Genomic DNA, 23,605 nt, shown 5'->3' with positions numbered 1-23,605 from the left:
ACTCTTGCCACAAACTCTATAGATCAGAATAATATTTGAGGGTTAGGACTATTGCTTGAAGTTTCTTATGCAATTTATAGACTTGGGCATCATTCCCAACCTGGGAATAGGTATCCTAAGCAGCCTTCCTGATCTGGCAGCAGTATCCAAGAGAAGAGCAATCTGGGGTTGCATATGATTGAGCTGAAAAGATATCACCAACGAATTATTAGGGCTCCAGTTTCCCTATGGAACACCAGCATTAGAAGGCTTCTTCGTTTCACTTGTAACATAGCCAACGTATCCGCATGAATCAATCAAGGTTCGAGATCTCGTTTCGTTTCGGTAATTCAGTGGGTTAATGACCACCGAAATACCGAAATTTCAGCAAGATTTCGGCTGAAACTGTGTTTTTTTTTTTTTTTTTCCGATTGGCTGTTTCGGTGGTCAAATGGTGGTATTTTGATCTGAAACTTGGGGGATAGCTTATTTTGAGGTTAATAAACATGCTAAGAATATAAAAATGCAAAAATATTAGAACATGATATTATTTTAGAGTTATACCTTTGTTTGGAAGCAGCTGTCAAACTATTCTGAAAATTGTACCTACTTCATTGCTAGAACAAGATGTAATATGATAGCAAAACAAATAAATAATGAATTTAAGCCATGATCAAACATACACCAACATTAATTAGCTAATATTTAGAGTATTAGAGTAGTATACTATGCGACTCCCTAATCCACAAGTCCCAACTAAAGTCAAACATTGAGCATGTAACTTACACAACAGTACAAGTGTACAACAGTAATCATAATGACTGTAGTATCTACTATCTACCGGAAAGAACTATGACAGCCTAGCTAGATTCCACGCTCAATACGAAAGAATCGACGTGCATTTTCCTCTGACTGTGCCACAAATGCATGCCACATCATAGTCTAGAGAATAATCGAACGTAGTCCTCCACAACTACCAAAAAGACTGAGTCATCTACATACTGAAGGTAACCTATTCGAGGATACGTATCACCACCATAGTATGAAGAAGAAGAACCCGCCATTGAGTTACTATCAAATGATGGATCCGACAACGTGTACGAGTTGGATGGGTATGAGAATAAAGTGTCCACAAAGCCACTACCATGTGACTGGGTCTGGGAGCTATAGTCAATAATACTACTAGGAATGGATGAACCAGATGTATGCCCCATCCCAGTGAATTGACCATAAGGTCTATGAGACTATGACCAGGTGCTCCCTCCAGTAAATGATGGGACATGCCATTGCCCACTCCCTTTACTCTCACTGTCCGGATGACTATCCCCTTTACTCAAACTCATTCCACCAATAGAAGTAGATAGACTATCAATGTTCATACAATCTTGTTGCCCTTCACCGAATCGGCGACCAGGCCCTCTACTGTAACCTGAACTCCTCCCTCCACCTGATGGACGTGCACCATGATTAGAATCTTGTGTGGCATACTCAAACTGACTCTCCCCAGTGAATTGCACTGGCTCTAGCTATGGATCGTCCTGTAGATACTACTCTCAAACTTCTTCAAATCTATCACCACCACCTCCCCCATCACCATCATCATCATCATCATCATCATCATCATCATCATCATCACCATCACCGTTGCCACCATCATCACCCTCCTCATCACCTCATCACCTCCTCCATCTCCATCACCATCACCATCATCATCACCATCACCATCACCATCACCATCATCACCACCACCACCACCACCACCATCGCCATCGCCATCGCCATCGCCATCATCACCATCACCATCACCATCACCATCACCATCACCATCACCATATGTCTGTGTCTGAGTCTGGGTGTGGGTACGACCACCCGATTAAATGGACCAATCATCTTCGTTATCATCATCATCATCCCTACCAGGTGCAGGCTTCGAGGGGCCTGTGAATGTATCCTTCTAAACATTGACTGCCATCTCTCGCACTAGATATGGGTCCGGCCTACCTCCTGGCTGATCCATCAATAGCTCGCCTCTATCTCTCACCCAATCCACTAGGGGATCCTCATCATCTGAGTCGATCTGGAAAATATCAGCCAACTCGATTTGGTCCCTATCATTATCCTTACCCATGCATATGTGCTGCATCCTCAGTCTCATATTATAATGCACATACACCAAGTCATTCAGATGTTGTGAACCCAATCGATTTTGCTTCTTCAAATGGATGAGTAAAAATGTGCTCCAATTTTTCTCACAACTAGATGCAAAACATGTCTGGGAGAGTACTTTGATGGCAATCTTCCTCAATTCTGGAGACGAACCCCCATACAACACCCACCATTTAGCTGTATTATAAGTTATAACAAGTGTAAAAGATTATTTATGTTCCAAAACACTTAACACTTGTATAAGTAACATACTAAAATTTAGATTTCATACTAGGATCTGTATCCGTATGACCCGAATATGCTGCGGGAGACCCGAAGCTGCCTAATGCATCCCTGAATTCTTTCGTCTATAACAAATTTACAAATAGGACTGTAGTTAACAACCATTATACTGAAATTTAGATTCCTATAGTATAATAGTAATAGTAGTACAAAACTAACCTCCGAATTGGCTTTGGCTTATAGATCGGGGTTTGATTGTAACTTGGCAACCACCTGCTTCATTACTTCTAGAAGATCCAGATCCAATGTAAGTCTCTTGCTGTACTGATACCTAGGGTTTAAATAGTATGCCAAAATGTGACAAAACATATTATTGTCCATGTGAATATTAATGCATTTTTATATCACATAAAAGAATGTCTTCAACTTTGCTTACCAGCCTTATGCAACGGATGCTAAAGCTAGCGCTCCCAATGGTCTATTATTTCCACAAATTTTCTACTTCCACGTGGGTTGGCAGCATAAACATTTTCCTTCATCATTGCAATAGCAGCCCACAGGCTTGGCAAGGTGGGTTTGAAATCATAATCCACCAACTTCAACACGCCAATAATTGGTGCCAAGATTTTAACCACTTTACCCAACTGTGTCCAAAACTCCTCTGATGAAATGGTTGTCTGTGCCTCCCTACTACCAGCTGATCTTGCTTCCCTCTAACCAAACCACTCCTTAGATGCGAACATGGATCGAAGACCAACTTTCTTGGATTTAAAACTCTGAAGTGCAATATAGTTCGTAGCAAATCTTGTGAGACCGGGCCTGACCAAGTCACCCCCACACTTCTCCCTCAATAGGTTCAACGAAAACCTATGATTATAGACAAATGTGCTCACTTGCCTAGCCCTTTCAACCACAGTCTGCACAATTTTAAGTTTCCCCATGTCCTTCAACATTAGGTCAATGCAGTGTGCTGCACAGGGAGTCCAAAAGAGTTGGAATCTAGGGTTGTTCATCATTTTAATTCTGGCCTTCTTGTAGTTACTTCCATTGTCAGTAATCTAAACAACATTTTGTATCCCAACTTCTTCCACAACATACTTCAAAAGCTTGTAAATATATTTCGCATCCTTTCTTTCCTTGGATGCATTAATAGACTTCAAGAAAATGGTTCTACCATCACAATAAACCATAAAATTGATGATGGACTTTCTCGTGGGCCCTGTCTAACCATCACACATTATGGTTAGCCCATAGCTCTTCCACATAACTTTTTACTCATCAATATATGCTTTCAAGTCAGCCTTCTCCTTAGGCCAATATACATTCATCACCTCATATGCAGTTGGCCCCTTTATCCCTGGACTGGCCTCAGCCACAACTTCATGCATTGGCTGGTAATAGGGACCTGTGGTGGCGTTTGCTGGGATGCTATTCATAGCATCCACTTAGACACTGCCTCCCCAACATAAGCCTTCATGTCTCCCCACATCCCCTTTATCTTACGCTGCTTACTACCCTTTTTCCTGTACGTAGGGGGTTCCTGTTGTAGCACGAGGTTCACACGAGGTGGAACCACTGGAGGTGAAGGTGGAGGTGAGGCTGCCCTTATACTCTGTGATCTCCTAAATAGCAAAGGGATTTGTGAAGATCCACTACCTCCAGCTCTAGACGGACCAGCTCCTCCATGTCTACGCCTTTCTGTCTCCTCATAAAGACTCTGTCGGCTTAATGCTTGCACTTGCCACCATTGCCTAGCCTCTTGCTCAGTTTCTATGTTATTAGGGATATACATCAGGTCATCATTGTCATCATCACTATCATCATTATATCGATGCACAGGAGCATGCAGTGCCTCCTCAAACTCTGTCCACGTATCTCCTTTGCCGCTTTTCTCTTATTCCCCCCTTCATGTCTTTAGCTATGGCCTTGGGAATATGATTAGGCACTTCTCTGCATCTAGCCACATCTGAGGAATTTCCAACCAGATGTTGCTTAAGTCTTGTGGCCCCACCACCCATAAACCTCATATGACAATAGTTACATTTTTTATGCTTCTTATCGCCATTAATCGGCCCTCTATGTTTCCATGCAATCTCTCCACTATCACAACTACTATCATGTCTCCCATCTCCTCTCCCTCTTCTCCCGCCTTCCTTATCGCCTCCTCTAGCCATTTTATGTCGCCCTGATGCTGATGCATAGAAAAAAGAATGTCATTATTAACTTACAGGTATATGGTAGTTGCTTGTATTTTATTCCTACACAAAATTATTTTTTAATTAATTTTAGAAAATATTTTAATGACATAATACAACAATATCAAAGATGTTATAACATAACAAGCATATACTATGCTCCAAAACACTCTAATATTAATCTCCTATTTTTCTTTTATTTTTATAATCAAAACAGAAAATTTTTCCTATTTTTAAAATTAATTTTCAATTATTAATCTATTTTTCATATTTTTTGAAAATAAAAATAAATAATTACCAGCTGGAAAAAAATTTCACTCCGATGGAGTCGTAGAACAGCCATTGGTGACTAACATATATATAATTGACGACCATCAAAGCAATATTTAGCGTTAAAAGTAACAGTTTATGTAAATAGAAAATGAATTTTTAAACTAGAAAAATAAAAAAATATTTATGTTCCAAAAACAAATTTCGACTCCGTGAGGTCATAGATCGGCCTCTAATGTCTAACATATAAAAAATCTACAAGCATCCAACAAGTATTTATGTACTATTTAGAAAAAAAAAATGTTTCAGAGAAAGAACTTTACCTTCCTTAAGCTTTGAATGTATAAATCTTCTTGTAGGAGTCCAATGGAAGTCAAAGAGTGTGATAATGTGGCTAATTAGAGGATGGAAGGAGTGTTTTCCCTTCAAAATAGGCTCCTTGAACCGAAATCCCCTAGATAGCCGAGACAGAGTCGAAATTTTGACTCTGTCTTGATGAGATGGAGTATTTATAACATGTGGGTTGTACCATTTTGAAGAGATACCGAAATTTTGACCGAAATGTTGCATACACCTTAATTTGTATGTAATTTCGTTTTGGTAAAAAAAAAAAAAAAAACGAAATTCCAAGATTAAGATTTCGGCGAGATTTCGAACTATGGAATCAATGGAGTTGACAGGAACGCAACCACATTAAATAATTTCTCTCGTTGAGGCGAACAAAGCTCACAGGGAACAAAGGGAAAGATCGATGAGTTCCATGACTCATTCATTTAGGTCTAGTTGATATGTCGGCAAGTTTGATATAGTTACCAATCAAGATGCACACAGGATAAGAAAGGTGGCTAAAACATGCCCCAAACCAATATATCACCAACCACAAACAGCAGCACAAATGAAACTAGGGATTAAAAACCCTAAAACAAAAAATCGATCTGGGCTAAAAAACACTCAAACAGAAATCGATTTTGGAGTCTCTCAAACATGGTATGGGAGAGATCTGAGAGCCCAAAAAAGAGAAGGAAAACGAGAAGATGGGTCTCTTAGTGGTTTAAGGAACTACCATTGAAAGTGGTGCAGCAGTGGAGAGATGGGAGGTGGTAGGTAAAACAAGAGGGAGAAGGGTGGTAGAAAAGAGAAAAAAATGAGAGAGGGAGAGAGAGTGGCACTAAGGTTTGGATCCCTAGGGTTTGAATCCCAATGAGGATTTTGGCTTTGATACCATGTTTGATTGTGAGGAATGATACTGTCTACACTGACAGCCCTCTTTATTTATATTAGTAAAATAAGGAACAAGTTACAAGTATGCCCTCATAGGATCTACCCTTATACCCATGTTACAGCACTTTACAACACCTATGCTGTTCTTTGCTTTGTCTGAATCCTAGTTTATGAAATGTGGCAACTAGAGTTTCTAATGCCAATGAAGGCTACAACAAGGGTACATAATCCATGGCATGAAGACTTATCATTATTGTTTTCCTCTACAACCTGTGATTGCTCTGAGTTTTGCATATTTGGCTGCACCTATGAACTAAGGATATCTCCCCATCCACCCATCAAGTGGTCTAGATTTTTTGGGACGTATTTCTTTGGCTTAGATCTTTCATTATTCTAAGTTTGATGCTGATCAGATGAGTAGACTGTTAGTTCAGTTAGAATGTAAGGTTTGTGATTAACCAAGGGAGGAAGAGAGAAAGAGAGAGAGAGAGAAGAAGAAGAAGGAGTTAGAGAGGAAGAAGATGGAGGAAGATGGTAGAATGATATTTTGTTGTGAGTAAAGTCTCGCTAACACCAATATATTACTTCACTAACATATTTACAAGATATTACACATACCTCCCAAAGGAGAGAATTACATATACCTCCCTAAGGAGGAAACAAAAAAATAAAACATAACGTGTCAAATTACTAAAACCTTTAGTAACATAACTAATATCTCTAACACTCCCCCTCAAGCTGGAGAATAAATATCATGCATTCCCAGCTTGGACAGCATAGAACTGAACAAGATGATGAAGAAGACCCTTTGTGAAGATATCAGCCAGCTGGTCTCCAGTCCTCACAAAAGGTGTGCATATGTAGCTAGTGTCAATCTTCTCTTTAATGAAGTGTTTGTCCACCTCTATGTGCTTTGTCCTGTCGTGTTGCACAGGGTTGTGGGCTATACTTATTGCAGCTTTGTTGTCACAATAAATCCTTATAGGTCTCTCAATATCATATCCCAACTCTTGGACCAGCCTTCTCAATTAGAGAAGCTCAGACACTTCATGAGCCATGGCTCTAAATTCTACCTCTGCACTAGACCGAGCCACCGCAGATTATTTCTTGCTCTGCCATGTAACTAGGTTTCCACTTACAAATGTGCAATAGCCTGATGTAGATCTCCTATCAGAGACTGAGCCAGCCCAATCTGCATAAGTGAAGCCTTCTATCCTCAGGTGGTTATACTTGGCAAAAAGGAGTCCTTTTCTTGGAGAGGACTTAAAGTACCGGAGAATGTGGTAAATAGCCTCCAAGTGCCCACTCTTGGGAGCATGCATAAACTGACTCACCACCCCCATTACATAAGTAATGTCTAGATGAGTCAAGGACAAATAGATAAGCTTCCCAACTAGCCGCTGATATTTTCTTGCATCAACAAGAGAAAGGCCAGCATCTTCCCCCAGCTTATGATTCTGCTCATTTGGAGAACTTGTAGGATTACAGCCTAACATTCCTGTTTCTTTCAATAGGTCTAGAATAATTTTCTTCTGGCATTCCCTTTCTTGGATCTAGACACTTCAATCCCCAATAAATACTTTAAGGGTCCTAAATCCTTAATCTCAAACTATTGGGCTAAGTAGTTCTTCAGATTGGTTATCTCAGCTCTGTCATCTCCAGTTACAACAATGTCATTAACATAGACAATCTGAGCTGTAATGGTGCCATTACCACGCTTAGTGAACAGAGTGTGGTCAGCTTGACTTTGGGAATAACCATTCTTCAAGATGGCCTGTCTGAAACTTTCAAACCAGGCCTTTGAAGATTGTTTCAAATCATACAGAGCCTTCTTGAGAAGGCACACCTTTCCTGCAGCTGAAGGGAACTTAAAGCCGGGAGGAGTTTATATATACACCTCTTCTAAGTCACCCTGAAGAAAGGAATTCTTCACATCTAGTTCATACAATGGCCAATCCTTATTCGCTGCCAGAGATGAGAGGACCCTTATGGTGTTATGCTTAGCCACAAAAACAAATGTCTCTTGATAGTCAATCCCATACACTTTGTATCCTTTTGCCACCAGCTTGCTTTGTACCTCTTAATAGTAGCATCTGACCGGTACTTGATTGTGTAAACCCACCTGCGTCCAACTAGAGTTCTCCCCCTTGGAAGGTCAACCAATTTCCAGGTATAATTTTTTTCTAGGGCCATCATTTCCTCAGTCATGGCTTTCTTCCACTTAGGGTCAGACATAGCTTCAGAAACATTATTGAGAATAGAAGCAGATGTGAGAGCAATAGTAAATGCAACACCTGTAAGGGATAGAGAGTCATAGGAAACAAACTGATCTATAGGATTAGTACAAGCTCTCTTTCCCTTCCTAATAGCAATTGGAAGATCTAACTCTAATGTGGAAGGAATGATATTACTTGACTGAGGAGGGTGGATCTCAGGAGTTGGATTCAAAGGGGACTCTGGGCAGGTCTCCTTATTCCTCTTTGTGTACACAATGGTCATCTTTTCATTACCTAAACCTGAACCACCTCTTGAATGATCACCAACATCAGTAATATCCACCACTTTTTGTTTCCCCATGTCAAGCATAGAAGGAGAGAGAGGCAATGGGGAAAGAAAAGGGATCTCATCAGTTGCTTTTTTACCTCCATTATGCTCCCCGTGAAAAGGATGCTGATGAGGGGCAAAAAAATGAGCAAACTCAAGGAAGGTGACATCTTTGGAGAGAAGCCTTCGTCTGGAAGAAGGATGATAGCACTTGTACCCCTTGGTAGTGGAGAAGTGGCCAAGAAAGATACATTTAGGAGCCTTGGGGTCCAATTTAGTCTGGGAAGACTTATTAACAAGGACATAACAAATACACCCAAACACTTTGGAGGGAAGAGAGAAAAAAGAAAACTAAGGAGACAATGTGTCAAAGGGAGTTTTAGAGCCTAGGAGTTGTGTTGGCATACGATTGACAAAAAAAGTAGCAGTAAGGAGAGCATTAGACCAAAAAATTTTAGGAACATGTATGCCAAAGAGAAGACTCCTACTGACCTCCAACAAATGGTGGTTTTTCCTCTCAACTATTCCATATTGTTGGGGTGTGTCAACACACGCTAGTTGATGGATAATGCCATAATGAGTAAAAAAGTCCTGAAGACCACCATACATATACTCCCCCCTATCAGAATAAACAATTTTAATTTTGGTGTCAAATTGTGTACATATCATATGATAAAAAATTTTACAGGCATCATACACATCACTCTTGTGCTTCATCAGAACAGTCTAAGTAGCACGGGAAAAATCATCACCAAATGAAACTAAGTAATAAAAACTAAGTAAAGAAGTAGTAGTAGACGATCCTCAAACATCAGAGTGCACAATATGAAAAGGAACAATAGATCTATTACCATGATAAGGATAAGAAGAGCGACAATGTTTGGCAAAAATACATAGTTCACAATGAAAGACATGAGAACTAGGAAAAGAAGTAAATAAATGGGGTAACTGTTTCCTCATAACAACAAAAGATGGATGTCCTAAACATTGGTGCCACAACATCACAGAATCCATAGAACTACTATCAGTACGTCCACACACATAAGACTGAGCTATAGGTAAAAAAGGTGATTGAGGTTCAAGTAGGTAGAGTCCTTTCTCCTCACGCCCACTGTCAATAATCCTCTTCGTTACCAAATCCTAAAAGAGGCAATGAGAAGGAAAAAAAGTGACAACAGTTTAGGGATTTTGTTAGGTGACTCACAGACAAGAGATTAGTGGCAAGGTTAGGAACATGAAGAACAAAATTAAGGGAAATAGAAGATGTAATAGCAATGCTACCTTTACTAGAAATGGAGGAGAGGGAGCCATTGGCAACCTTGACCTAATCTCTACCGGAACAAATAGAGTACGTATCATAATAATGAGACATATCAGTCATATGATCCATAGCACCAGAATCAATAACCCAAGATAGAGCTATAGAAGGGGCAAACGAGGAAACCTACAAGGCGAAAGCTAAGGAATCTGGAAATATAAGTGAAGATGATGAGCCTCCTAATTGAGACATGACCCTACGGAATGCTGTAATATCCTCCCTAGTAAGGGAACTATACTCTGCCGAAGGGCTAGGAACAAACCCTGTAGTAGCATACTCAGCCTGAACAGTGTGGGCTCTAGCTCCCCCACTACATTTACCACGAGCATCACTAGTACCACCACGCAAGCCAAGAGGTCGACCATGAAGAACTCATCATCTCTCTTTGGTGTGCCTAGACTTCCCACAATGATCACAGCGTCTGTCATCACCATAAGGTGGGCCTTGGCCTCGGCCACCAGCACGCCAATCTCTCTGAGAGCTAGTAGCCTTGTAGTAAAAGCTAACCGCTCAAGGGAAGGAACATGTTCCATGGCCACCCGCCTGGTCTTCTCACTCTTCAAATAGCTACACACTTCATCAAGGGATGGAAGTGGAGTCTGGCACAATATTTGTATCCTGATCGGGTCATACTCGGGATTCAACCCACCAAGCAAAATAAGAACTCGTTCCTTCTTAAGTGTCTGGTAAACCTTAGCTTCATCCTCAGGGTTTGACAGTTGGAGGACCTTATAGTGATCATACTCCTCCCAAAGACTAATGACAATGTTGTAGTACTCAGAAATGGTCCTATCCCCTTACTTCATACCAATGACCCTCTAAAGTAGTTGATAAACTTTGGTCGAGTCACCCCCACGGTCAAAAGTTTCAGTAACACTGTCCTAAATTTCCTTGGCAGTTTCTTTCCTCATAAACCTTCTTCCAATCTCAGGTTTCATGGAAAAAATCAGCCATATCATAATAGTGGAGTTTTTAGTCTCCCACTTTGGACATGTTAGGTCATCTGGGTTAGGAGCCTTAATAGTACCTATAATATACCTTAGCTTTCCCCTACTTCACAAGGAAAGCTTCACAGAATGATCCCAATCCAAATAGTTGGTGTTCTCCAACTTCATAATAGAGATCTAAGTATGTGGGTCATCAAAAACCATAGGAGTAGGAGGAGCACCACTCGATGCACTGGCTAAAACATCACCAAAGAGGGCTCCAAGTCCACTATCTTCAAACATGATGTGGATGAAGAGTCACAAACACAATGGGGAGTACACACTCTACCAAAAAATTCCTTCCCAATTACTTAGAGATAAATCCCACAAAGGGTAGAAATACTATGCCAAAGGAAAACCAGATTAAGGTATACTTTAGGAGAAGCAAGATAGGTCATAACACTCCATAAGACCCAACGAATACATCTCACCGACTAACATAGCCGAAATCCACCATAAAACAGATTTTGGAACACAAGAACAAAAATAGGGGAGGCGGTACCTAAAATACAATAGGAAATGAGGTTGTGAGATCACACCTCTCTCCCCTTAGGACCGACAACCTAGGGTCCTTGTAAAGGGACCTTGGACGATTCACATAAGGTAGGCACCACCCCTAATGGTGGTAGGATGAGAGAGAAAGAGGGTTCTCAAACGGAAGCTGGCGGTAATCATTGGTGCCTATAAATTAGTTCTAAAAAAAATCCCTAATAGCTTCAATCCTTTAAAAAACTCCTCAAGGGTTGGCTTTGATCTTCTTTCAAGCTCATCTTATAGATTCTTCAATTCTTTTCACATAATGATCTCTTCCTTGGAAACCCTTTATAACCTAGGGTTCTAAAAAGAGAAAATAGGAGGAAACTTGTAATCCGACTCTCAAACTAAGATGTTGTGCTCTGATACCAAGTTAGAATGTAAGGTTTGTGATTAACCAAGGGAGAAAGAGAGAAAGAGAGAAAGACAGAGAGAATGAGTTGGAGAGGAAGAAGATGGTAGAATGTGTGCTGTGAGTAAAGTCTTACTAACACCAATATATTACTTCACTAACATATTTACAAGATATTATATATACTTCCCTAAGGAGAGAATTACATATACCTCCCTAGAGGAAAAGGAAAAATAAAACATAACGTGTCAAATTACTAAACTACCCTTAGTAACATAACTAATATCTCTAACAAGTTCTTGCAAAGTTTCTATAATTCTTAAAATTTGAGGTTCTGATTTTGGAGCAACTACTAATTCTCCACAGTCCACTTCTAGTGGTTGGATTGCCGTTATATTTTGGGAAATTTTTCTATCTTTTGTACCCCTTAATTGCAGTTTTGGTATTTGGTGGCTAGTTTGTTTTCTCCTATGGCTGGTCATCTAGCTGTTTTCCGGAAGGGGTTATAAAATAATGGTTTTGTTGCTATGATATTTATCTGACTGGTATTTTCTGATTTGCATTGGCATGGGCCTCTGCAGTCCTTGATTTGTGTTGGATAGTTTCTCTTAGTTCTTTGCTGCTGTCCTCTTATTTTGACTCGAAACTCCTACAGTAATAAGGCTGGTGTTGATGGTAATACGAGGTCAACTACTGGGTATTGCATGTTTGATGGTGGAATCTTATCAAATGGAGTAAAAATCAGACTATAGTGTTGAGGCTGAGTATAGAGCTACAACTCATACTGCAGGCGGCAGCTGAATTGATGTGGCTGAAATCACTTCTTCAGAAGCTTGGTTTTCGCATTACTAAATCTATTTTTCATGAGCAGGCAAAACAAATTGAGGTGGATAGTCATTTTGTGCAGGATGCTGCTATGAAGAAGTTGATCTCAACTTCATTTGTTACTTCAAGGAATCGGCTTGGTGATATGTCCACAAAAGCCTTGTTTCATTCGGCTTTTCTTGATGGATGTTCCAAGTTTGGCATGGCCGCTTGGGTAATGTATATGCTCCAATCCTGCTATGTCTATTGGTTCGGCGTCTTTGTGCTTCCTCAATCCACCATTAAGGCTATATAATCTCTCCTTTGCACTTTCCTCTAGAAAGGGGTTGACATTGCAAAATTCCTCCACCCTCTAAGCTGGTCTTCTATTTGCCTCCCTAAAGTTGAAGGGGGCTTTGGCCTCCGGAGAATCAAAGAAGTCAATTCAGCGAGCATCCTCGAGCTTATTTGGAATCTTGTTTCCAAACAAAATAGCATCTTGGTCTCATGGGACTACTCCACTCATCTTTGTGCTTCATCAATCCACCATTAAGGCTGTATAATCTCTCCTCTGCACCTTCCTCTAGAAAGGGGTTGACCTCCCTAAAGTTGAAGGGGGCTTTGGCCTCCGGAGAATCAAAGAAGTCAATTCAGCGGGCATCCTCGAGCTTTTGGAAACTTGTTTCCAAATAGAATAGCATCTTGGTCTCATGGGTCTACTCCGATCTTCTTTGTAAGGATTCCCTGTGGACTGTCTCCATCTTAGTTGATGCTTTTGGGTTTGGTATATCATCCTTTCTACCAGACATATTGCTCTTGGTTCCATTTCCTCCTCTGTTGGGGATGGCTCCTTTACTTCCCTATGGCTTGATCATTGGCATTCTTCGGGTGTCTTCCTTTCCTTGGTCAGTGTCAGAACCATCTATTCCTCTAGTTATTCCTAGACATGCCCCTGTTGCCTCTAGCTTAATGGTGTCTGGTGCCCTCCTTCCTCTGTTCCCCCTCTCTCTGATTTTTGGTCAGACCTTCCCCTTCCCCGGCCACTGTGGCAGGGTGGACAGAGTCCCTTGGTCCCCCTCACACTCTGGCCTCTTTAACTCTTCCTCTGCCTAGGTTATGATCAGAGCTAGAGGTCCTTTAGTTTCCTGGAGAAAGGTTGTTTGGTTCAAAAGCCATATACCCCGCCATTCTTTCACTGCATGGCTTGCTCTCTCTTATTGCCTCCCCACTTAGTATTTCTTAATCTATGAACACATTCAGGTTCCATTTGCCTACTACCTCTATTGGAATGATACTAAAGATGCCAACCATCTTTTCTTGCCCTTTCGCCTCCTCCGTTTGGAAGTGTGTCCTTCGTAGTTGTTGGCCCTCCAAGAGACATGTTCTCCCCCTTCGAGGATTTGGGTTGACATGATGTTCGCAGGTAGCTCCATATGTGACATTGCCGGTAAATTTACCTTTTGTGCCAACATCAACCACATTTGGATGGAACGTAATCTTCGTAGAAGGACTTCCAACTCTAGATCCTTTGATATAATTTGGAAAGCTATATTTTTTTTATGTTAGTTCTCTATTCTTCCCCGTCACCTTGTAAAGGATTCCCCAAGGAACAGACTTATTATCGTCTCCTGGGACGGCTTACACCATTTTGCTCCTCCATCCCCCTAGTTGATTGGTGTGGTTGTGGAGCTCTTTGCTTCCTCCCCTCCTATTTTCCCTTCTCTTTCTTTTGCCACCCCTCCTTGGGGTTCTTTGTATATTCTTCTTCCTCCTTGATAATTAAGTTATTTTTTTTCATCCAAAAAAATGTATATGCTCCAGCTTGAGGGAGAGTGTTAAGTTATTTGTGTTTTCCCTTCTATCGATGAGCGTGTTGTATACAACAAATGGTAGGGGTGGTGGGGAATAGTTGTTTTTGTTTTAACTAAGGGTATAATTTTCCTACTTCATACCAATCTGGGGCAGTCCTTGAATTGTTTTCACTTTGTATATAGTGTTACAATGCCTCATGGTAGGGAGTAATTTTCACCTAACCGTGAGTCTCCTTTTTCTCCATTGATCTCCTCTTCTCTTCTACTTTCTCCTCTCATCTTTTCTTCTTCCTTCCTGTTTCAGTTTATTGTTTTCATGATCTCATATTGCTGCCCATTAAAATCAAACAATGCAGTGGAAAGGAAATGAAATAAGAAATCATGATAACATAAAACTATCAATGAATGTCAAGACAATAGATGGATCCTCAACAACAAAAAATACTAACCTATGTAGGAATTCTTAAACTTATGACACATTTGATCTGCCATTAGAAACTTAAATCATATCCAGACCACCAACAATATGAAACAACCTCTACATTACTACATACCGAATAAAATGATAAAATTAAATCAGAGGGAAGATTAGACTTACTGCAATCATAACACTTTTGCCAAAGATGTACGGTGAGACAAAGACCCAAAATATGTCATAAAAAAATCCACAACAAAGAAGTACTGAAGCAACCTGAATAGAAAGAAAAATAATAATCAATAGATCTGCAGAACAAGTGTGTCTAAGTACGAGATCTTTATTTACATACCATTAAATTTGGTAACCTAGCAACTTGCAGGACATTAATCATCAAGCAGATACCCTGTCCATGAGAAATTTGAGCTTTAAAGATTGCCTTGAAGGGTGAGTATTGTAAAGCATCTCAACGAGTCAACCAAAAACAATGTGCATTAGAGGCAATGATGTGGGCGGGACATAAGCACGGGAGACTGAACTACCTCCAGAAACCAAAATAGACAAGATTGGAACTGTATTAAATATCAGTCTACTGGCAGTCTATAACAATTGCACTTCTTTTGAACTACCTAAACTGATTTAAGTATGCCATTGCTCCTGTTCACTACTTCGTATTTCCTTCTCTTCTATTTTTTAGTTTTCATAGGCTTATTTAGATATCATTTGTCTGAATTAGGATAAAAGATCACTAAGTGCTAGGATATGAGACACAATTCTGTTAGAGTTTATGTACTAGTGGTACTTTGGGAATAGTTTATTTGCTTATTGTCTTGCATTGTAATTTTTCCTTTTTTACCTTTTACATCCCTAGGGAGCTGTATATAATTGATCCTTTATGTTATTGATTCAATATAGGTGGGAAGAGCTCTCTCTCCCACACAAGATTGCACTCATTCTTCTTTCTTCCTCTTACTTGTCTTCTTCTCTCTTCTTCCCTCTTACCTTGATCCTTGCTTATTTCTACTTGGTATCAGAGTTTGGAGGTTTGAGATTCGACTATCAGTGAGGCAAAGCTGGTTGGAATCTCCCAGGGAGTACTTATCTTTCCCCCATAGTCCTGTTTGCTGAAAAGATGAGTTGTTGATCAACTCATTCTGCCACAAACTGACAACTACTGCCAGTTTTTCTATTGAGTCTCGATTTCTCTCTCACCAAGCATTGTTTGGAGTTGGGACAAAGCCCATTTGGATCGGCCAAGACTCCTCTACAATACCAACATGGCCTTAACTCTTGAAACATGAGTTGTTAGAGCATAGCTCCTTCTCCTTTGGCTGGACACGTACTGCCAGCACATTGTTTTGCTAAGTTCTATTTGTAAAAATTTGTGTGTGATGTTTCCGTCTGCCTTGTGTTGGTATGCCATGTTATTTGGGCCTCTTGCATTATTGTTATGAGATGTTGCTCACCTTGAACATTGTATTTGAGTTGAATCTCTTTGAAGGTGTGTGTTTTCTATCTTTGATGGAAATTTTTTGTGTATTGGGCAGAAGAATTTGGTTAGAGTGTGTCCTCCCCATTTGGCTTGGGTATCATCCCCAATTTCTAAGTTTGTTCCAACATTATGTCAAAGATCAGAGGAAGAGACCAAGGACCACCCTGTTGGGATGATGAAGATAGATTCTGATGTGATCACTATGGGAAATCTAGGCACACTAGAGAGAGATGTTGGGGAATTTATAGCTGTCCCCCTTGTATGGCTGGCGGCATGAGAGGGGGAGATAGAGCACACACTATGATGTGTGAGCCTGAATCTTTGGGATATCCATTTGGACCACAGACAGATTCCAGTTCTCTCACTCAGAAGGATATTGCAGCATTTTGTAAGGTTATGTCATACCTAGGTAGCTCTACTTCTACACCTGTAGTGCCCAATTCTTCAGCTTCCACCTTACAGACCTCTACATCTACTACCTCTTCTTGGGTCATTGACTTTAGAGCCACTGACCATATGACTGGTATATCTTAGTGTTATGACTTTTGCTTTAGCTATTCTGATAAGGAAAATGTTAGGAAGTCTGATGGTTCTCTATCTTCTATTTCTGTTAAGGGTAGTGTCCGTGGTACTTCTTCTATTCCCTTGACTTCCTTCTGCATGTTCCCAAGTGTTGAATTAGGGAGAATGTGACTTGTTTCAATCCCTCTATTTATACTAAAACAAAACTCTAAAAGGGACTTAAGGGTTTGTTTGGTTACAACCATAAAATACCTTAAAACCCAATATTACCACATTCCCCTCAAGTGAGTGCATGGACATCACACTTGCCCAACTTGCACAAAATTGAATAAAACACCTTACTACTAAGTCCCTTTGTAAGAATATCTGCTAACTGATCTTCACTTCTCACAAAAGGAATGCACACAAGGCCTTGCTCTAACTTCTCCTTGATGAAGTGCCTGTCAATCTGAACATACTTAGTGCGACCATGTTGAACTAGGTTATATGCAATACTGATGGTTGACTTACTGTTTTAGTATAACAGTATTGGCAATTGAGTAGACATACCCAGTTCTTGAAGAAGACCATAAAGCCAAAGCAACTCACAAATACTATGCGCCATTGCTCGGAACTCAGCTTCTGCTCTAGATTTGGCAACAACTGACTTCTTCTTCCTACACTATGTAACCAAATTACCACCAATAAATGCACAATATCCAGTATTGGAACGACGATCATCTGGAGAGCTTGCCCAATCAGCATCAGTGTATGCTTCAACCTTCATGAGATCAGAAGGGGAGAATAAGATACAGTTCCTTGGAACCATTTCCAAGTAACGAAGAATACGGAACGCAACTTCCATATGAGAGGAGTAAGGATCATGCATATACTGACTCACAAGACTAATCAGATGAGCTATGTCTGGTCGAGTATGAGATAAATATATGACTCTTCCAATCAGCTTCTGATATCGACCCTTATCAACAGGGTCACCTTCCTTACTTTTGATATGGGAGTTTGCCTCAATAGATGTATTTGAAGGCTAACACCCTAACATACCAATCTCAAAGAGGAGGTCCAAGGTGTATTTCACTGAGAAAGAACAATACCCTTGGTAGACCATACCACCTCAATCCCAAGAAAGTACTTCAGCTTCCAAAGGCCTTTAATCTCAAACTCCTTACCAAGATAAGCCTTAAGCTTAGAGATCTCAACAATATCATTACCAGTAACAACAATGTCGTCCATATAAACGATTAGGATTATAACCTGGTCATTAACCCTCTTAATGAATAGGGTGTGATCAATATTACTTTGAGTTAAACCAACTACTATCATAGCCTTGTGGAACCAACCAAACCATGCCCTGGGAGAATGCTTCAATCCATACAGAGCCTTTTTTAGTTTTCACACCTTCCCTGGGTTTCCAAATTGGAGTAGCATGGTGGGACATCCATATACAGTTTTTCTGTCAATTCACTCTGAAGAAATGCATTCTTGACATCCAGTTGCTATAGCTCCCAACCAAGGTTCACTGCACAGGAGATAATAAATCTGACTTTGTTCATCTTAACAACATTAAGAAAAATTGCCTGGTAGTCGATCCCGTATGTCTGAGTGAATCCCTCAGCAACCGGCCTTGCTTTGTACCTGTCTACAGTCCCATCAATATTTTTTTTAACTATAAACACCCATTTGCAGCCAACAGGTCGCTTCTGTAGTGGGAGAGAAACTAAGTCCCATGTGCCATTTTTGTGAAGTACCCTCATCTGCTCATTCATTGCATCCTTCCATCTAGTCTCTACAACAACCTGCTGTCAGGTTTGAGGAATGAAAACAAAAGATAAAGAAGACACAAAACTAGGATAGGAGAGAGAGAGCACTATAGGACACAACATTTCAAATAGGTGTTGCGTGCAAGTCCTACCACATAAGTGCTGCGTGCAAGTCCTATCACATTTTCTATGGGCAATAGGAATATCAAGAGAATGATCAAAAGTAAGGGAAAGGAGACACCTGGGAGAGTAGACTTAGGATCAGAGGGCAACTATAGAGCAATAGTAGTGTGAGTGGTAGTGTCAGTTCTCCTTGTGAGAAAAAACTTATTACTCCTAATCAAGAGCCTGTAACTTCCGTTGCTGAACCACTGACTCTCCTGTATGGGATTCCCTTAAATAATATCATAATTTCTAGGGATACCAGTATCTTCATTTCCTCCTCATGCATCGGAATGAGATGAGGACCATCAAATGAAGGAATTAAAGGAACCTCTTCACTTCTTAAAGACTCCCCCTAAAGAGGTGAGTAGTAAGCCTCAGTCTCACGGAAGATCACATCCATGGAAACAAACAATGCCTGGAAGGGGGTGATAACACTTCTAGCCCTTCTGAGTAGGAGAATATCCCAAAAAATACATTTGAGGCCCTTAGGGTCAAGCTTTCTAGGAATATAATGATTCTGAACAAAACAGACCGAGCCAAAAACCATAGGAAGAACAACAAAGCTACTAGAACCACAAAGCATCTCTATTGGACAGTTGAATCCCACCACACGTGATGGCATCCTATTTATAAGATAGGCAGCTATAAGGACTGCCTCACTCCAATATGGTGCAGGAACATTCATCTCAAACATCAGTGAATGGGTGACCTCCAATAAGTGTCGGTTTTTACACTTAGCAACCCCATTTTATTCTGGTGTAACTACATAACTTGTCTAGTGAATGATCCCATGGTCCATAAGGTAGGACTGAAAAGATCCATCCATATATTTCCTGACATTGTTAGTTCTCAAAATCTTGACCTTTGCATCATATTGTGTTTGAACTATATAGTGGAACTCCTTAAAGCATTTAAAAACCTCACTCTTATGATGCAACAAATAGACCCAAGTAAGACGAGTATGATAATTTGTAATGTAACAAACCAATGGTAACCATAAATAAATACATGATGGCCAGGGCCCCAAACATCAGAATGAATCAAAGAGAAAGGAAAAATTCTTCTATTACCAGGAATAAGATAAACATTATGAGTTTGTTTAGCAAAAACACATGCATCGAGTACACTATGAAACTAAAGCAGGAAATAATCTAGATAATGTTCTCCATGGGGATGGCCAAAACGACAATGCCAACTTTGGAGCTCTGAAAGGCTAATTTTGATACGATATGATGTGCCTATGTAGATCCACTATCCAGGTAATAGAGACCACCACTCATTCTACCACTGCCAATAGATAACAGATTAGTAGAAAACTGAGGAATATGTAAAACCGAGGAAAGTGACAATAAGGATAAGCACTTAATGGGACCAATCCCAACAATAAGAGATAGAGAACCATCGGCCACTCGAATCTTCGTGTTACTTGATGATGAACAGTATGTAGAAAAGAAAGTGGGTGACTCGATCATGTGATTGGTAGCCCCAGAGTCAATAATTCAATTCTGGGAAGAGACAGAAGCACAATAACCACCAAAAGCAATACCTGACTGAGCAGGTGCGAGGCAGAAGTGGCTGGCAGAGAGGTAGCAGTAGCAGCAGAGGAGGGGCCTGACTGAGGCATCATATATCAAAGCATAGCCATCTCATCATTAGAGAAAGAAGACCCTATAATAACCAAGCAATCAGTGCTTTTAGCTACATCAGACTGATTTTTTTGAGACTAAAAGGACTTTCCATGACCCTGGTTACACCCATGAGTATTGGCAGGGCACCCATAAAGCTTCTAATAAGTCTCCCTAGTGTGCTGCTACTTCCCACAATAATCATTTGATAATTATCCTATCAGTCGAGGAAAGGGTATTGTTCTGAGCATAGTTGTCATGGCGTCGCCAAGGCGGCGATTTGGCGTCCTGGCAGAAAAAGAAGTTTATGGCAGTGCTACAATTTACGTGACTCACAAATGGCAGTCACCATTGGTTGATAGGCGTCGCCATGGCACCGCCATGGATGCCAGGTCACGCCTGATTCACTAGGCGGTCGATTTTTTGTAAAATGCAGGGTGATTTTGATAGGGCTATGTTGATTTTTGATGATTTGATGTTGCTTAATATTGGTTTTATATGTTATAGGGTATATATTGTAGGCTTGTAGCATACTAAATAACTTTAGAAAATAAGAAAAATAAAAATGACACATGTAGCATACTAAATAACTTTAGAAAATAAGAAAAATAAAAATGACACATGGGCGATTTGACCGCCATGGCAATGCCAGAACGGGCGATTCATCGCCAAATCGATTAGCCACCCCTCCACCGCCTTGGATCAATTTGACGCCATGACAACTATGGTTACGAGCAATATGACCAAGGTGTTCAGCAGAACCCTGTGCAGAGTGTAAGGTGAAACAATCCTGTGGAACAGGTAGTGGTATTTCAGTTCTAGGACGCTCTTCTGCCTGAATCAATAGGCCTACTTAAGGGCATGATATGATCAAACATTATATTCAAACCTGCTAGGAAATCATAAACGTGGAGCATCTCCTCAGATTTCTTAAATCCTACAACATCAGTAGCATAGGTAAGCTGATATGTTTCATAGTAGTTAATCTCATGCCATATACTATGCAATTCAGAATAATATTCAGATATAGTTTGCTTTTTCTGAGTAGCTATAAAGTTTCTTTCTACCCACTTGAGAACATGTTTTCTTCACAGTTTGCCAAATAAGGGCAGCAGTATCAAGGAATAAGTAGCCCTTAGTAATAGAGGGGGACATAAAATTGATGAGATAGGACAATTCAGACAGTTGGTAGCATCCCATTTATCTTGAGGGGCAACAGTGATATTAGGGCAAGTAGCAGCACTTGTAAGATAACTTAGTAACCTCGGCTAGCAATAGACAAGTAATATGAACAAGACCATATCAGATAGTTGCTCCCATCCAACTTGATGGAGCTAGTAGGGAAGGAAGGGTAGTCGCCATTAAGGGCATAACTCCCACCCTCTTGGAGAACTGATGGTCCAAAGTCTTCAAATGCCATAAGTGTTGATCCCAAGAGCAATCATAAGCTATATGAATTTTCTAGATCTAATCATGCATAGAGAGTTGGGTCTTCAAGCTTCCAGATCTAGCCCATCAGATGGATCTAGAGAGAAATTAGGGTTCCAAACAAGGAAATGGCCCCCGGAGGGAAGAAACTCACCACTGAAGGTAAAACCCTAAAATACCAAAAGAGAGTAGGACCCTCTAGAGAGGAAAGAGGGAGGCACTAGAGACAGCACAAGAAAGAGAGGCATAAGAAAGAGAAGTCGCGAGAGTGAGTCACGGGAGAGAGAGAGTGCAGTTAAGGTGGCGGGGTGTTTAGGTGAGGGAGGGGTCAACATAAGAGGCGCGAGAGAGGAGCAGTGGCGGTGGGCGAGCACTCTAAGAGAAGGGTGGCGGTGATGGTTGGACAGTGGCGGTAAGGTTAGGGTTTAGAGAAGAAGAAGAGAAGGGTTAGGGTTTTGATCTCTAACATACTCTAATATCATATTGAATTAGGGAGAATGTGACTTATTTCTCTAACTTGACATAAGTCCCTCTATTTATAATGAAATAAAACCTAAAGTGGACTTAAGGGTCCAATTGGTTACAAACATAAAATACCCCTAAAACCTATTATTACTACACTAAGTTTAACACTAATCGCTTATCTATGAGCCATTTAACCACATCCTTGAATTTTTGTCACTTTTTTCCCATCTCATTGTATTGTTCAGGATTTGGTGACAAAGAGGGTTATTGGGAGTGGATGTGAGGAAAAGGGGCTCTATCTTTTTTATCTAGGAACATCCCCTTTACCTACTGCTCAGTCCTTACCACACTTGTTTTCTTCTATTCTCCATTCCCATGTATTTTATTGTGAACCCTGTTTGTCTACTAAACATTATCTTACTCCTTATCCTTAACATGGAAATAGATCTATAGTTCCCTTTCATATTGTCCATATTGGAGTTTGGGGACCTTCTCCCACTACCTCTTCATTTGGATGCATTATTTTGTATCATTTGTTTATGATTATTTCCGGACCACATGGGCCTTTTTTATGATACATAAAAGTGAGCTCTATAATGTTTACAAAAACCTCTATCAAATTATCTGCACTCAATTTGATACCAAAATTAAAATTGTTCGTTCTAAAAAAGGGGGGAGTGCATGTATGGTGGACTCTAACACTTTTTTTTTACTGATGATGGCATTATCCATTAAATTGTTTGTGTTTATACACCCCAACAGAATGCGGCAGCTGAGAGAAAAAATCGCTATTTATTAGAGGTTAGGAGTCTACTATTTGGAATGCATGTCCCTAAGACCTTTTGGTCAGATGCCCATCTTTTTTTTTTGGATGAATGAATAAATTCATTACCAAGCAGGAGAAGAATATACAAGGGGAAGTAAGGGTGAAAACCAAGGCTAAATCCTATAAAAAGAGGAAGCCAAAACAAAGGGGGCAACCCTCAAAATCCCCGGGGGGGAAATAAAGGGATATAACAAAAGGGCCATCGAAGGGGGGGGAGGAGATAAAAAAGGGAGACCTAAGAGACAACAATGAGCTTGTTCCTTGGGGTGTCCCTAACGGAGCGGTGACGAAGGTAGCCAAGCTTGGAGTTCACATCAAAATAGATGGCATTCCAAATCTTATTAAAAGAACAGGGGTTGGAAGTCCATCTACGGAGGTTTCGCTCTATCCAAAGGTGGTTTATGGTTACATAGAAGACTAGCTTGACCATAGTATCACAAATGGAGGATCCACCAAACGTCATATCAACCTTGATCTCTCTAATCAAGGGAAGAGTTCTTTTGCGGGA

At 40.4% G+C, this 23,605-nt stretch overlaps 1 protein-coding gene across 4 annotated transcripts in view; it reads right to left on the bottom strand.

The window, feature by feature from the left end:
- The window catches only part of LOC122057730 (signal peptide peptidase-like 2), a 108,727-nt gene that overhangs the window by 29,393 nt on the left and 55,729 nt on the right, over positions 1-23,605 (bottom strand). For all 4 annotated transcript variants that reach the window (XM_042619956.1, XM_042619957.1, XM_042619955.1 and 1 more), the window contains 2 exons: positions 15,170-15,223; positions 15,001-15,093 (listed from right to left, as the gene is read on the bottom strand). In XM_042619956.1, coding sequence (XP_042475890.1) covers positions 15,001-15,093; positions 15,170-15,223 — 147 coding nt within the window. The remainder of the gene's footprint in view (positions 1-15,000; positions 15,094-15,169; positions 15,224-23,605) is intronic.

This window comes from Macadamia integrifolia, chromosome 12 (genome assembly GCF_013358625.1).
Source record: "Macadamia integrifolia cultivar HAES 741 chromosome 12, SCU_Mint_v3, whole genome shotgun sequence".
In the NCBI taxonomy this organism is placed as follows: Eukaryota; Viridiplantae; Streptophyta; class Magnoliopsida; order Proteales; family Proteaceae; genus Macadamia; species Macadamia integrifolia.
Note: the sequence above shows the minus strand (reverse complement) of the source record. Positions and strands in the feature narration are given on the sequence as shown.